Raw genomic sequence first — 16,178 nt, 5'->3', positions numbered from 1 at the left:
GTGAAGGGTGTAGACACTGCCAGCCACCTGGTGACTCCAGGACACCGGCGGGCACCAGCCTCCCGTCTCCACAGCCAGGGTGACTCTCACAGTGGAGTCTGGCCTGCCTCCTGGTGGGAGCCCTTTGGATGGGTGATGGGCACAGCTGAGCCTGGGCATGGGCGTGGCAAGAGGTGGTGAGGCCTGGCTGCAGGGCCCTGGTTGGGGCTGAATGGGAGGAGGGGCCCCTCGGGAAGGGCTATTGCATGGTGGGGAGGACTAGGAATCACCTGGATCCCCATTTCTTTTTTGGCTGTCCCACAGCATATGGAGTTCCCAGGCCAGGGATCAGATCTGAGCTGCAGTTTCAACCTAAGGTGCAGCTGTGGCAAAGCCACACCCTTTAAACCACTGTGCTGGGTCAGGGATTGAACCTGCTTCCCAGCGCTCCAGAGATACTGCTGATCCCCACTTTGATTGCAGCTGAGCTTGGGCCCTGGAGGCACACCCCAGGAAGAACACTTGGTTCACAGCTGTAGTGGGCACCCCAGAAACAGTCAGCCACAACTGGTGATGAATGGGTGATGCCTGGTTCAGTTGGTATTTGCCGATCCTCTAGGAGCTGCCTGCTAGACCCCAGCATGTTCCTCATCTGCCTATGGCCACAGTGATAATGCCATGTTTATTTGTGGAAGACACAGGGGCGGCAGCCATTAGGCAGGGAGGTGGCAGGGGGCCTCGATTCCCCTAGCCACATGCCAGGTCCTCAAGTTGCTACCCTCAGTCTTACCCACGTGAAGTCAGCTCTCGGGCTTTCAAGACGGCGATGACTCGGCCCCGCTGGGCACCTGCATCCTTCTCCAGGCCGATGACGATAATATCTCCACCACGCCTAAGAAACCAAAACCCAGAAGGGGAAGCATTTGTCCAGGGCTGTGCTCTCCAGGGGAAACGGAGCTGGCGTGCAGAAAGGCATGGCAACAAATGCAGTTTCTGCAAATGGATTGAGTTACCAGAGGCCCCGAAGCCGGGCAAGAAGCCCTTTCCCAGGAGGAAACCTGACCGTGGCTCTCCTTTGTCATTCCCTGAGCTCTCTAGAGGGCAGATGGGCTTTCGTGCCGCCCGTCTTAGATCTGCTAAAGAGATCCCTCTGGTTCCAGGGGAGAGGAAACAGCTCATGATGGATCTCAATAATGTCTTAAGGTTCCCTGCACTCTGCTCCCAAAGCCAGAGCAACGGGCAGTGCAGGACAGCGCCCCCTGCTGGAAAACCTACCTGGGGACCCAGATGACATCTTTCACGGCCAGGATCTTCACTGCCTGCAAGTGCTGGCTGAATGCCTCACCGTCCACGGGGCTCAGGTCATGCTCAGGCCTATCGGAGCCCAGGGTGGGCTCCAGCAGCCTGCTGGTGTCCCCGCTGTCAGTGGAAAAAAGCAGACTGGAGGAGCTTGCTGGGGAGCAGGGCACGCTGGAAAGGGATGTGGGCACCCGGTGGGATGGGGACGAGGAGTAGGAGGACACGGAGCAGTAGTCAGTCAGCGAGTCCTGGTGGGTCAGGATCTGTGTTCCCAGCTCCTCACTGTACATGATGCTCACGTCCGCCAGGGAGTCCTTCTGGGGCTCCTTCGGGCTGGCGATGGGGCTGAGCAGGGGCTCCGGGCCCATGGGGTGCACAGGAAACACGTCCCTGAGGGGGCTAGGGTCCCCGCAGAAGTAGCGGGCGCACAGTTGGTAGGTGGCTGAGTGGTACATCACCAAGCAGTTGGCCCTGTCGTCCAGGCACCAGACGACCTCCTCCCCACGGCACTCAGAGCTGCACACGACCGACATGACCACCGAAGGGGCTGAGTAAGGCTCCAGCCGCCTGCGGATCTCCAGGGCCATGCAGTCGATGACCAGCAGGCCCGGCCCATTGCTGTACCAGACCTCAGACCCGCTGTTGACCACCTCCATGGCCTTCACAGGGTAGGGGTTCTGCCGCGCGTCTTCGTCTGGGATGCTGAACCTGGACCTGTTGGCTGTGTGTGAGCACAGGTAGGAGCAGCTGTTGTCTGGGGCGCCCCGCACCACGGAAAACACAGCCACAAGCCCATCAGCCAGGCCCGCCAACACCAGGTAGGAATTCTGCAGGGAGAAGGGAGGGATGTGTGATGCCTTTGCTTGTGCATCTTATGGATCCCAGGAGCCAAAAATTGGCCACAAGACCTCTGCATGTACCCCAGGGGGGCACTCATTTTCCATCCACAGGTACTTCTTGGAGGGGCAAGTTTTGGAAAAGGCAGGGGCTACCTTCTGGGAGTGCTCTCAAAGGAGGTGCAGTCCAGGCCCTGAAGAGCCACACCCATCCTCCCTGCCCTGAGCCAGAGTGAGAAGAAGGCCCTTGGCCCCTGAGGGAGGGGGCATGTGGCCTAGACCACAAGGCCAGACTTTGGTCAGCCTGGGCTTCTTGTAATGTCAGTTGCAGGGGGCAGGGGGTGGGGGACTGCCTTTTCGGTCACCAGGGCCTCCTTCAGAGGCAGGATGTGCGTCCTTCCCTCCCGTGAACTCTGTTCCTTAAGGTGACAGCAATTGTGGGTGCCCCATGGATCTGCTCTTAGTCTCCTGTTTGCTGTCCCCAGAAGGTGGGTGCCCCATGAGAGCAGGCCAAGGTCTGGTACCCACCACTGCCCCAATGCTGGTCTGCTATAGGGAAGGGCAAGGCCCCCTCCACCTCTGACTCTCCCTAGTTTTCTGCTCAAGTATTCATTCTTAAAGAAATTGCTTCCAACTCAGCTTTTCCGCGGAGGCGCGTCTTGGCCACTGTGCCACATTCCCCGTTTACATCTCTGAAATGCCTGTGGTTCAGCTGACACTGATGGGGGTCCTCGGGATGCCCTCACAACCCCATGAAGCATGTGCTCTTTTACGGCCACCAGAGGTCCCCACGCAGAGGCCAACATTGCAAAGACTGTGCTGAATGCTGGGCCCAGCCCAGGCATCCCTGGAGCATCTGTGTGGAGCTGGGGATGGAGAGCAGCCCAGACGCCTGGGTGGGGCTGGGGTGGGATGGGAAGAGTTTAGGAGAACAAAGCCAGAGTTGGGACCGAGCGGGGCCCCAGGCCCTGGGCCAGCGAGGGTGAGGACAGAAAGCCCCCTTGTTGGAGCTGGGAAGCTGGGCTGTCCCAGGTGATGAGTGAACCAGCCTCTAGCTCAACAGCAAGGTCAATGAGGCCTAAGAACGTTTATCCAAATCCATCTTCAGGTTTCGAGGAAAGAAAACAGCCAAAGCAAACAGGAGCAAGGCCTCTATCTGAGTCCCTGCTCTGGGCCCCAGCCAGGCAGTGAGCCCCACGTCCCGGCTGGGTGTGGACGTGCGCGTGCAAGAATGCAGGGGTCTGCTGTCCGAAGCCACGGGGCAGCACAGCCTCTGAGGGGCAGGCACCCTGGCAGGGAGGCTCCGCACAGAGCCAGCTTTATTCCCTCTGGTCTTGCGGGCGGGTGGCGGTGCCCTGGCTCGGGGCTCTGGGCAGCCCTGAGCTTAAATAACGCTTTGTGTCATGTCCTGCGCTCTGGTGCAGACGGGGTCCTGAGCTGCCCAGCCTCGCCCATGGGGCCACAGTCATAAATGGCTCAAGGTTGATTTCAAACTTTTTTTTAAAGAAATGAAACTGTAGAGGGGTGGAGAGGAGAGCACGTGTATTTCATGACCGTAAGGAAAGAGTAATAATGCTCATGTTCAACCAGTGCACCAGCCCAGAGCTTTGGGTACGTTATGCCCAGAGATCCTCCTCACAATCTTTTACGCCCATTTTGCAGGTGGGAAAACTGGCATTGGATGATGACACCCAGAGCTTTGGGTACGTTATGCCCAGAGATCCTCCTCACAATCTTTTACGCCCATTTTGCAGGTGGGAAAACTGGCATTGGATGATGACAGCCAACGTGTTTTAACAAAGCCACACCAACAAGGAGCTCTCGAGTGGAGAGTGTGCCTGCTGTAAAAACGGCACCTCAGGGCCCACAGAGGGGGTCCAGAGGCCTGGGGGGTTGGGGCGGAGCGTGGGGCAGCTTCTCAGAGTCCGGGTCACGGCCCTTGTTCTTCAGACCTGAATAGGAAGAGGTATGAGCCACTAGGTCAGTCCTAAAGGGAAAGGCCTGCTCAGAGTGCGGTGCTGGGAGGAGAGGAGTGAGAGGGGGTTGTGGAGGGGGGAGACCTGGCCGGCTCTGCAGGCTGGGTCTGAAAGCTGAGGATATGCATCTTCAGGGCCATATTGGACAAAGAGGGATGGAGGTCTGGGACTGATGGAGACTGGTCTGGGGAGGCAGAACCAGAGTGGGAGGGGAGCTAGGGGCCTGCCAGGGCCTGGTGACTCAGTGGCTGTGAGAAGTGCTGAGCTAGGCCCCTGCTCTCAGAAGGGGAAGGGCACACAAGCAACTGTCCCCTGACACCATCTGCACCAGAAAAGCATCTCACCATGAACTGGGGCTGTGGTTTCGTGTGCTGAAGGTAGGCTTTCCACCTAGCCCTTTGTTTTACTGGTCCTTAGGCTCTCAGAAACCCCAAAGGCACTGATGGTCCAGGTGTCCTGTCTCTGTGAGACTGACAGTGACCCAGGCTTGCTGCTCCAGGTGGGCATGGCCTTGCTGCCCTCCTCACCAACCCAAGGGAAGGGAAACTCAGATGCAGTGCCCCCACTTCCCCATGACCTCACCTCCCCGTGACCTCACCTTTTTTATAACAGGCACTGCCAGGAAGCAGGTGACGATGGCTGGGGTGTCCAAAGCCTGCTGGGGCATGTTCAACGGGCACATGCCCTTGAGGCTGTAGATGTAGATCTTCTGGTCCTATGGAGGCAGACAGCCAACATGAGCCGGACTGGACCTGGCCTGCCGTTTCCTAGGGGGCAAGTTCTGTCTTGGGAGTTCCTTTATGTCTTCGGAAGTAATGCTTATGGAGGCTTTCTGGTTGGCTGCTCTTTGTAGAAACTTTGAAGACTACCAAGTAATCTAGAGGAGATGCAATTGCCCATGATCCAACACCCCAAGAAAGCCACCTTTGGGACTTGGGCCCAGACTTTGAGTTTTCTGTGGATATTGGTGGGGGTCTGGTTCCCCACGACAGCAGAACGACGTTATCGTGCTGTCTGCACAGGTTTCTCCTCCTGGGACACTCCCTGCAGGCAGAAGCCCTGTCCTACCTGGTCTGGGAAGGAGTGATGTCTGTGCTCCTCTTTCTTCTTTTTTAGGGCCCCACCCGCAGCATATGGAGGTTCCCAGGCTAGGGGTCAAATCGGACCTACAGCTGCCGGCCTACACCAGAGCCACAGCAATGCCAGATCTGAGCCACATCTGCAACCTACACCACAGCTCACAGCAACGCCGGATCCTTAACCCACTGAGCAAGGCCGGGGATAGAACCTGCTCTTCTTCACTGTCTGTTGCTCGGGGCTACCAGACTTTGGTTCACCTTTTGCAGATGTTTATTCTGTTCAAGTTGTTCACGATATGAATTTTACTGGAATGAGCTTTTTTTTTTTTTCTTTTTTTCCTTTTCTTTTTTGGCTGTGCCTGTGGCATACGGAAGTTCCTGAGCCAGGGATAGAATCCACACCACAGCTGTGACCCAAGCCACAACGGTGACAATGCCAGATACTTAACCCACTGTGCTACCAGGGAACTCCTGGAATGAGCATCCTCAAGCATCTGTCTGTCTGAGTCTGTATGTACGTGTGCGTGTCTTGTTTTTTTCCTTAGAACAGATTCTTAAAACTGAAATTCCTGAGGCTTACATAGTATGAATATTTTTAAGATTTCAGATGCATATTTGAACCAAACTTCCCATCTGCTATCTGGAAAGGGCTCCGCTAATTTATACCCCCCCCCCCCCAAGAGCAGCTTCAGAGACTTTGTTTTGGGGCATTCCTCTCTGGATTCCTCAGAAGACAGTTCCTCTGCCTTCTGCTGACCTCTTTACAAGAAAGCAAAGGGCCTCATAGCTGAGTGGATTTGCTGCGTAGACACGGCAGGGTTATAAGAAACCCAGTCATTTCACCAACCTGCTGGGGTTCTCTTGCTGGGATTCTGCCCTTGACACTATCACAGCTGAACCCCAGTCACCAGCCAGGGACAAAGCAGGCTGAGTTGCCCCTGGTGAGATGCTGCTTGCCAACTGGGCTGCTGGCATTGACCTGGGGTCTCACGGGTGTGGGCTGGGGTTATGCCTAAACCTCAAATGTACCCAGGTGTCCTGTCCTGCATGTTTAGTTGCTAAATGCCCCCCTACCCCCCCCACCAGGGGCTGGTGTCATCCACCCTGAGGAGAGCCCTGCAGGGGGTTGTTACCTCAGTGGCCGTCCACAGAGAGTTCTGGACCTTGAGCTGGCAGCTCAACTTCATTCCAGCACAGCTCATGTGCTGCACTTCCAGAAGGCCCTTCTCTGTGTTCACCACTGTGTAGTTCCTACAATGGGCAACAACCATGTGGTCAGCTCATGCCGGTCAGGGGTCCCCTCCCTCTCCCTGGCCTGGCCTGTAGCAGCCTTAGAGGAGGACATCAGCTGCCATGGCCCTTGGCCACCCCTTCCAGCCCAGAGTCCAATTCTGCCTGTTCCGAGAGACTCAAGGACTGCTCGTGGCTGGAGCAGAGCCTGGTTCGTCTGCCTGGTAATGCCTGAACATTTAGGCGCAGGAAGGCCATTCCCAAGGGGAAGAAGGACCCTCCTCTTTCTGCGACCTTTGAGGTCATGCCTAAAGCAGAAAGAGACATTAGGAGGCTGTACTGCACGCAGGCCACTCCCTGCCCCACCCTCCACTGGCCATGTCTGTCCCTACCCCAGTAAAGGGGGATCCCCCACAGCAGACAATACCGGGTCAACTAGAGACAAGACAGGGGAATTTCAGAGTAGACTGGGGCCTCAATGAGTTCTCTACAAAGAACTAACAAGCTGTGTTTTATAAATACAGCCCTTCACCACCACCCCCAACCCCCTGCATCACTGGATGTCCTTGATGGGACCTTGTCCCCAGTCCAAGGAAATAAGTCAAGTGAGTGGGTAGCAGTTCTCAATGTAAAATTTTTCTGTCAGCACATTTCAGAAACCCTTGCCATTGCTGACTGAGAACATGTATCTACAGACGAGAGAGCTGAGTGAAAAATCTCCAAATGAAAACTTCCTTCAAAGTTTATATTCCCCCCTTTTTTCCCAGTCTTTTTTCTATGCATTGAAAAAGTGAAACTAGGATATTACAAATCACTTTACATTTAACTTGAAAAAAAAAGAAAAATATAGACTTAAAGGGTGAAATACCCCTATTCCCTCCAACAAGAATTTTGTGACATGCGTCCTGTGTTTGGCATGTCCTCCCTTCCTTCTCCCCCCATCCCTTCCTTCTCCCCCCATCCCTTCCTTCATTCTCGGATTGTCTCATTTTCTCTCCAGTCTCACTTCCCAGGCTCACTGCCCTTGTGCTTCTGGCCAGAACTACTTCCAGTCCCTTTCATTTATCTCACTGCATCTTAAGCTTTGCTTTATCTACGTCCGCTCAGATTTGAGCAACTTCTAGTGTTCCCACCAGACTTTCCAGAAGATTCTTCATGCCATAAAATGCTATTTTGCCTCTGAAGATATCACACTAGGTAGGTGGGAGAGGTCACAGCCCTGGCGAGAACTGAAGGGTCTTGCACAGAATGGGGCTTTCCTGGACATTGCCAAGGCTTTGATGCTACCTTTCCAAATCCCTGGGCTTTCTGTCATTCTCCTCAAATATTCTGAGCCTTTCCCCAATGGCCTTGCCCTTCCTGCCACTTCACTGAGAAAAAGAGATGCACCTGAAAGGGGGAGCACATGATATCCTACTTAGTGGCACCCTTCCTGCTGGACCCTGGGGCCCTTTCCCTCGTCTCTACTCGGCAGCTCCACTCTAGTCCCTGTCCTCTCTCCCGACTCCCAGTATCATTCACCTCTACTCTCAAGCTGCAAATAACTCCCCCATCTTAAAACAACCCCTCGCCTTTAACCCCCCATCCTCAGCAGACATCTTTTCTCTGCTTCTCTTATCCACAAACCCACGCGTGCCCATCTGCAGGCATGTAGACTGTTTTTTCTCTTGAGCAGGCTCCAACAGGCTTTCAAGCCCTGTCTGCTAAACATCTCTCATCATGGTTGTCCCCGACTGCTCCCCAAGTCCACGATGCGCCCCCCACCCTAACTCTGATACCAGCAGGGCCCTGTAAACCTCAGGCTTTACCTAGACTCCTCTTTCCCGTCCCAGAACACCACCATGTACTCTTGGTCCTGGGACGAGAAGAAGGCCGTCTGCTTCCCACAGGGCAGCTGGTACATGAAGGTTGCGAAGGTCGGGTCCTTCATCTGGCTCACCACTGCCAGGGCCAGCGGTCGCTGCAGGAGAGAGGCCATCAGGGTTGTAAACAAGGGTCGGTTTTCAACCAGATGGATGCTCAGCCTGTCTGAGACACTAAGGGTCTTGAACCAGGAAGGAAGTAGTGGAGCTGCTTATTCAGGACCCAGTCAAAGCAAGAGGCCGAAACAACTTCAAATGCCAGAAACAAACCCTTTGCCTCTGCGTCTGGATGGTGACTGTCGTCCATGAACTCAAAGGGGGTCAGCTCAGCCTAACCTCTGATATTCCACCCCCGCCCCAAGTCCAGGGACAAACAATCTTCTAAAGAGTTTTTCTCGGATCTCATTTATCCTCAACACATTAAATTAGCACCATCTAATTTGATAAATGAGTTTTAATCTTAAAACCACCAGTCTCTTCCTAAAAGGACTAGCTTCAAAATGGTAACATGGCTCTTGCTTCTTAGGAGCAAACCTTCCTCCCATTACTTTGGAGAGAGACGCGCACACACGTTCTCTCTGCCCTTGCTCAGGGGCTGTCTTGCTATAAAAGGGTTGGTTTGGTTTATTTGCAGGATGATGTAACATGAATACTGGGAGGGAAAGAAACTTCATTTTTCCTGAGAGCAACACCCATGCAAAGAAAATGAACTGGGTGTATTAAAGGCAGTTAACATCTATTGGTAGAAGAGGTGAGTAGGAAAGTGTTGCTGCATTTATTCTAGACCCTTAGGGAAGGGTGGGCAGGCAGTTATACACATGCCCTCAGCCTTGCTGTTTTTTGCTTTTTTGGCCATGCCTATAGCATAAGGGAGTTCCTGGGTCAGGTATCAAACCTATGCTACAGTAGTGACCTGAGCCACAGCAGTGACAATGCTGGATCCTTAACCCACTGCACCACCAGAGAGCTCCAATACATGTGCACTCTGGAGACCCACAGCCTCCACCCCTGGCAGGAGCTGTGGGCCCCCAGGCTCCGCTCCCAGGTACCTTCTCAGGCTTCGTGTCCCAGCACTCCATCATGAGAGCCTGGAGTCGATGGAACTGCACTTCCTCCGGTGGCCCCAGGACTGGGCGGATGCCCTTGGACAGCTTCTTGGCAATCTGAAGTTGGTGGTGGCCCAGTGCAGGCCGCTGTCCGGACAGCAACTCATAGAGCACCATCCCATAGGAAAACATGTCTACCTGGGCAGAGAGGCAAGCCAAGTCAGGTCCCCTGCCTGGGCCCAGCAGATCTTGCAAAGTGGCCCTGAGATGGAGGGAGTGGGAAGACGCATTAGATAAGGAAAGAATGGGCCTTGCCCAAAGGGAGACACTCATCAATTCCATCAATCCATCCACCTCACGCTACCTCACCAAACCTCCCACCAAACAACTGACAAGCCACCATTCTGTCCCTCTGCCCATCTATCTTCTGGTTCTTCTCCTTTTCCTTTCTTCTTCCCTCCCTCCCTTCCTTCCTCATCCATCCATCTATCCATCCTTCCATCTACCTTCCATGATCCATATTAACTGTTCACCCACCCATCCATCCATCTACCTGATCACCTGCCCTTCTAGCCATCTTCCTGTCTACCCACACTTGCAGCCATCTGACTATCCTTCTGTCCATTTACCCATCCATCCTCCTATACTTCCATCCAGCCAGCCATCCACTAAATGCATACTGAGAACTTGCTAACTGTCAGGCACTAGTTAAGGGCTCCAAGGATGCCATGATCCCTTTCCTTATGTATCATAACAAGGCAGGAAATTGCAGACTCTCAGCTTAACATGCTTGCTAGTAGGACAGCAGTATATACAAATCATCAAGAGGGGAACATCTCCCAGATCATAAAATCTTGATTCCTCTAAATATCATAAAAAGACCTGGAAAGGAGAGAGTTACACAGGCCTCCAGGAGTGGCAAAAAAATAGCTTTTTAGCAGGAGAATGGTTAAGACAGATTTGAGAGTTTTTTCAATGTGAAGGTTCCTGTTATAAATTTAGTTTTCAGGTGCCTTGTCTGTGTCATCTGCTACTAAGAAGCTTATTTCTGTCACTCTGATTTGCCTTTTCTATACTGGTAAATAGCCCCAGGTGCCAGGTTAAACTACACATGCTCATGTTATTCTTAAAGCAATTAGTCAATGGCCCATCTATAAATCACCAAGTAATGAGAAATTACAGACCAGAGGTTTCACCGCTGGGCGATTAATTAACCCGGGCTGGTACTAGATGACAAGTGAGTAATGTGATTTTAAGTTGTCTGTGTGCCTGCAACAAACAGCTCCAAGGGAGGAAGGCAAACATTTAGCATCATCTCGGCCAAGGCTGACCATGTGGCTGTCCCACCAGATCTCCCTCTCTTCTCCTGGCTTGGATGATGCTGCCTTTCCATTTGACCAGGAGCCTTTATTATCCTTATCTGTCTGTTCCTCTCAAGCACCTGTGGGGCTGGTCCTCTGTCCTCATTTGGCACATCTAAACGGCAGAGTTAGGAGACCCAAATCTGGACTTATCTCCATCTTGGACTTTTGTCCACTGTGAACAGCTTTCACTCTATTTCTCAACCAAGGTTTGAGAATTCTGAGGCTGGCTGATGCTAAGGAGAAGTCACTCTCAATATTACGAAGTGGACACAGGCCCTTGTGTCTCCTGGGTCAAGCAAGCACTTGCCAGTTGGGCATAAGCAAGACAGAGGTGTGTGTTTGGGGGGGCATGAAGCCCCAAAATAGCAGGTGCTGCCAGGACCCCCAAGCTGACCTTGCAAAGGGTGCATACCTTTTCATCATACACGATGCGAGGCCTGATCTCTGGGGCCTGGTAGCCGGGAGTGCCCTCCACGCCAAGGGCGCCCTCGTGAAACGACTGCCGGGAGATGCCATAGTCTGACAGCTTGATGTTGATGTGCTCCTTGACGTCCAGAGACCAGACCAGAATATTGTCTGACTTCAGGTCACAGAAGATGATGTTTTTCTTGTGCAGGTAGGCCAGGCCGGAGGCTATCTGGTAGGCTATTTTTTGGGTGAGCATGTGTCCCAGGGGTATAAAGGAAGAGTCTTTGCAAAGAAAAAAATATCAAACTGTCATCATAACAACTTTCTATTTTCCTTTTCTTTCTTTTTTGTTTTGTTTTGTTTTTTTCGTTTGTTTTTTTGGCTGTGCCCGCAGCATGTGGAAATTCCAGGGCCAAGGATTGAAACCAAGCCACAGTAGTGATAGCACTGGATCTTTAACCCACTGATCCACAAGGGAACTCCCACTCTCTTCTTACTCCTATTTTCCTTACTCTTATTTTACTTTATATTCAACCAACTCATTCAGCATTCGGCTGAATGCCAGAAGAAACAGAGAACAACTTTCCTAAGTAAAGATTCCTTAGGTTAGAAATGCTTGTTGTTACAGCTTCTTTTATGGTATCTCATGCCTGCAATGGTTGGTGTTTTTACTGAAAGAGCAAGGATTCAACATTCCAAGAGTTCATCTCAGGCCAAGATTGAGGTACTGTCAAGGGGTGAGTTGCAGGTGTAAGAACTTCATTAAAAAGAAAAAAATTCTCTTCCCTGGAGGGAGAAGTGATGGCTGTTCAGTGAATTTTTTCTTCCTGAGTTAAAGACAGCTACCTCTTTCCCTCTGTCAGGTCCTTGGAATTTAGTTACCTATCTCTAAGGGTAAATTTTTTTTTTTCTTTTTTGGCCTCCCAGCAGCATATGGAGTTCCCTGGCTAAGGATCAGATCTGAGCTGCAACTGCAACCTAAGCCACAGCTGTGGCAATGCTGGAACCTTAACCGGCTGTGCAGGGCCGGGGATTGAAGCTGCTTCCCAATGCTCCCAAGATGCCACTGATCCTGTTGTACTACATCGGGAACTGCAACAGGGTAATTATTTTAAAATTTGGTTAAACAGTAATATAAGATATGGAATTCCTGTTGTGGCTCAGCAGGTTATGATCCCAACTATTATCCATGAGGATTTGGGTTTGATTCCTGGAGTCATTCAGTGGGTTAAGGTTCTGGTATTGTCGTTAGCTGTGGTGTAGGTCACAGATGCGGCTTGGATCCCGCATTGCTGTGGCTGTGGTGTAGGCCGGCAGCTGCAGCTCCGATTTGGTCCTTAGCCTGGGAACTTCCATATGTCACAGATGTGGCCCTAAAAAGCAATATATATATATATATATAGGGTCCCTTTAACAATGGTGGAGTTGTATGTGCATTAGGGCCAAAGGGGAGGTTTATGTAGTGGTGGCCTTACAGGCCCCCCAGGGCTGCCTCTCTCTCTCTTTTTTTTTTTTGTCTTTTTGCCTTTTCTGGGGCTGCTCCCAAGGCATATGGAGGTTCCCAGGCTAGGGGTCCAATCAGAGCTACAGCTGCCGGCCTACACCAGAGCCATAGCAACATGGGATCCGAGCCACGTCTGAGACCTACACCACAGCTCACGGCAACACCAGATCCTCAACCCACTGAACAAGGCCAGGGATTGAATCTGCAACCTCATCGTTCCTAGTCGGATTCCTTAACCACTGAACCACGACAGGAACCCCCTGGGCTGCCTCTCTTAATGCTTTTGACTGTTTTCTCAGCAGGTCTATTACCACCTTCCTTTGACGGATGAGTAAATGGACAAGTTCCTGGGTGATGGCAAAGAACCCAGACTTGGAATATGGTTCTATCCGACTCCTCCAGTCAGGCCAACACCACCCCCAGTGTTCAGACCTGGCAAACCTCCTTTCTCCCCACAGGACGTCGCATGTGGGCTGTGGGCAGGTGCGCCTGGCCCCTGAGGGCTCCTTGGGACATGGGCTTCCCAGCACGTGGGGGGTGGTGCTCTTAGGCCTGGCACGGGCTGGATCAGGCTGAGAGCCCCAGGCAGTCCCTGTGGAAGATTCTGGGTGTGGTGGTTACCTTTTGCCTTCTCAGACAGCACGGTATTGAGGCTGCCCAGCGGGGCGAGCTCCAGGGCGAAGCAGAGTGGGTGGATGCTGATGCCAATGAGGGCCACGATGCAGGGGTGCTGCAGGGCATGCAGGGTGCTGGCCTCCTGCCGGAACTCTGAGAAGTTCCTCATGGCGTCCGTGGCCCGCAGGTGCCTCAGCATGGTGTCTGTGGGGAGAGCACAGCATCAGCACTGGGGCAGCCCATCCAGGGTGACTGGGGCTGGGGGGGGGCGGAGGCTGCCACACTCAGAGCTGCCCTCCCGGGGCTCGTGGGCCAGGTTTGGCCAGGCTGTGCATTCTAAGTCACTCAGCTATCATGACCCCAAATCTGGTCCCAAATGGTGGCATTCCTGAGGTGTCCGGCTGGTTGTAACCCCCTTCCTCCTCAGGGGCTGCACTTGTTCTGTCACACTCCAGGGAGGACCACGTGTCTCCGCCCTCGCCACCCCTCCCCCAGCCCTCGCTCCACCCTGCTGCCTGGGGGCCTCAGTTGGATCTTTTTCTAATTCTGCACCCCTGAGCCTGGCATGTAACCAGGCCCCCACAGCTCATTCACTGGGGTGCAAGGCTTGGCCACTGCTGCTCACCTTACTCCCTGCCAGAAGCCAGGACCACAGAAGGCAGAAAGGACCACCACCCTCTTGTCAACCAGAGGGAAAATCATGGGGCAGCCATGGGCTTGTGACAACGTCATCTTGGGCCAGAGAAGAAATATCAGCAGCCAGTAGCGGGCTGTGCTCAACCTTTTCCCAATGGCCTTGAAACGCATCCCCCATGGAAGGTGCTTGCCAGAGTCCCCCCCTGAGGGCCTCTCCCACCAGCTAGAGGAGCAGGATGTCACCCAGCAGGCTGTGGCCAGCCCTGAGGACATGGAGCACTGTCCCCCAGGCTTGCTCATCCTCTTGTGTCCTGATCTATCCCTCCCCTATGTTCGGATTTTAAAATTAGGGATCATTGGACTTGGAAGTTTAAACAGCAGGAAGAAAATCTTGGCAATTAAAATGCATCAATTGTGCCAGATCTATGTGTGGGCCAGGCAAATTTGTTTTTTAAGTGTAAAAGCTTTGGTTTTTTGCTGTGGGTCTTTAACCCATTAAGAATGAATTTTTGACTCTGCCCCAGTTTAGGGAGTAGTCAGCGGTTCTGCTGAATTTCAACGTCATCTCTGTCTCGTGTCAGCCTCCAAGAGACACTGTGCCTGGAGAAAAATGCCTTAAGCCTGTAGATTCATGAGTCAGGACATTTGCTGGGCCAGCCTCTCTCCTTTGTCTTCCACTGTGGTATTTTCTCGGCTGTTCTTGGTTTTTTTTTTTTTTTTTTGTCATTTTATATGTATGTTAGAATGGGTGAGATTTCACACACACATGCACACCCTGCTGGAATTTAGATGAGAACTGAATGATACATATTAATTATTCCTCAGTACCTTGTGGTTTAATTGCTGTCATGGAACGCATTTGCTAATGGGGCATTGCTGCTGAATTTGACGTTGAGTTCACATTTAGGAACTTTACCAAACGCTTATTGGCTCTGATGTTTGTCAATAAGGTTTCTTAGATTTATATTCTCTTCACATAATTACAATTTTATCTCTTCCTTTCTTATCTGTTTCTTAATTTTTAATCTTTTAAATAATTTATTTTTTTGGCTGCCCCTGAGTCAAGCAGGAATTCCCAGGCCAAGGACTGAACCCAGGCCATAGCAGTGACGACAATACCCAATCTTTAACCACTACGCCACCAGGAAACTCCTGATCTGTTTTTTTTTTTTTTTTTTTTAACATATACATATTTTTCTATGATTCTGAGTTTTCTGTGCCTTGACAAAAGACCTGAATAGACATTTCTCCCAAGAAGATAGCCAACAAGCACATGAAAAAATGCTTATAACTGATTAATGGAGAAGTGCAAATCAAAACTACTATGAGGTACCCCCTCATACAAGTCAGAATGGCCATCATTAATACGTCCACAAATAACAAACGCTGGAGAAAGTGTGGAGAAAAGGGAACCCTCCTACACTGTTGGTGGGAATGTAAATTGGGACAACCACTATGGAAAACAGTATGGAGGTACATCAGAAAACTAAATATAGAACTACCATATGACCCAGCAATCCCACTCTTGGGCATATATCCAGACAAAACTTTCCTTGAAAAAGACACATGCACCTGTATGTTCATTGAAGCACTATTCACAATAGCCAAGACATGGAAACAACCTAAATGTCCACAGATAGATGAATGGGTGAAGAAGATGTGGTATATATGCACAATGGAATACTACTCAGCCACAAAAAAGAACAAAATAATGCCATCTACAGCAACTTGGATGGAATTAGACACTCTCATATTAAATGAAGTAAGTCAGAAAGAGAAAGACAAATACCATATGATATCACATATCTGGAATCTAACATATGGCACAAATGAATCTTTCCACAGAAAAGAAAATCATGGACATGGAGAACAGACTTGTGGTTGCCAAGGCGGAGGGGGAGGGAGTGGGACAGACTTGGAATTTGGGGTTAATAGATGCAAACTATTGCCTTTGGAATGCATAAGCAATGAGATCTTCTGAATAGCACTGGGAATTATAAATATAGTCACTTATGATGGGGCATGATAATGTGAGAAAAAATAATGTATACATGTATGTGTAACTGGGTCACCATTCTGTACAGTAGAAAACTGACAGAACACTAAACCAGATATAATGGAAAAAAATAAAAATCATTAAAAAAAATAAGTCTTCTGTGCCTTGAAAGCTAGTATCCATCAGATCAACTGCATTTATTGATGGCAAGGTTAATCATTTTCCCATTTCTTTTTATTTTTTTTTGGCTGTCCCACAGTGTATGGCGCTGTTGGGCCAGGGGTCAGATCTGAGCCACAACTGCAACCTACAACGAAGCTGCGGCAATGCCAGATCCTTTAACCCATT

General features: G+C 51.3%; 1 protein-coding gene across 6 annotated transcripts in view; it reads right to left on the bottom strand.

Annotated features, from left to right (window-relative positions):
* LRRK1 (leucine rich repeat kinase 1) overlaps nucleotides 1–16,178 on the bottom strand; it is a 130,240-nt gene that overhangs the window by 2,653 nt on the left and 111,409 nt on the right. For 4 of the 6 annotated variants that reach the window (XM_021098586.2, XM_021098590.2, XM_021098593.2 and 1 more), the window contains 8 exons: nucleotides 13,205–13,402; nucleotides 11,084–11,361; nucleotides 9,311–9,505; nucleotides 8,208–8,359; nucleotides 6,303–6,420; nucleotides 4,689–4,805; nucleotides 1,255–2,105; nucleotides 770–871 (listed from right to left, as the gene is read on the bottom strand). In XM_021098586.2, coding sequence (XP_020954245.2) covers nucleotides 770–871; nucleotides 1,255–2,105; nucleotides 4,689–4,805; nucleotides 6,303–6,420; nucleotides 8,208–8,359; nucleotides 9,311–9,505; nucleotides 11,084–11,361; nucleotides 13,205–13,402 — 2,011 coding nt within the window. Of the gene's footprint in view, nucleotides 1–769; nucleotides 872–1,254; nucleotides 2,106–4,688; nucleotides 4,806–6,302; nucleotides 6,421–8,207; nucleotides 8,360–9,310; nucleotides 9,570–11,083; nucleotides 11,362–13,204; nucleotides 13,403–16,178 lie in introns of all 6 variants that reach the window. The other 2 variants (XR_014815340.1, XR_014815342.1) reach the window with 1 other exon arrangement.

This window comes from Sus scrofa, chromosome 1 (genome assembly GCF_054392235.1).
Source record: "Sus scrofa isolate SSC_HxYL_T2T_F1_AM1 chromosome 1, Sscrofa_HxYL_maternal_Yorkshire_Landrace_v2.0, whole genome shotgun sequence".
In the NCBI taxonomy this organism is placed as follows: domain Eukaryota; kingdom Metazoa; phylum Chordata; class Mammalia; order Artiodactyla; family Suidae; genus Sus; species Sus scrofa.
Note: the sequence above shows the minus strand (reverse complement) of the source record. Positions and strands in the feature narration are given on the sequence as shown.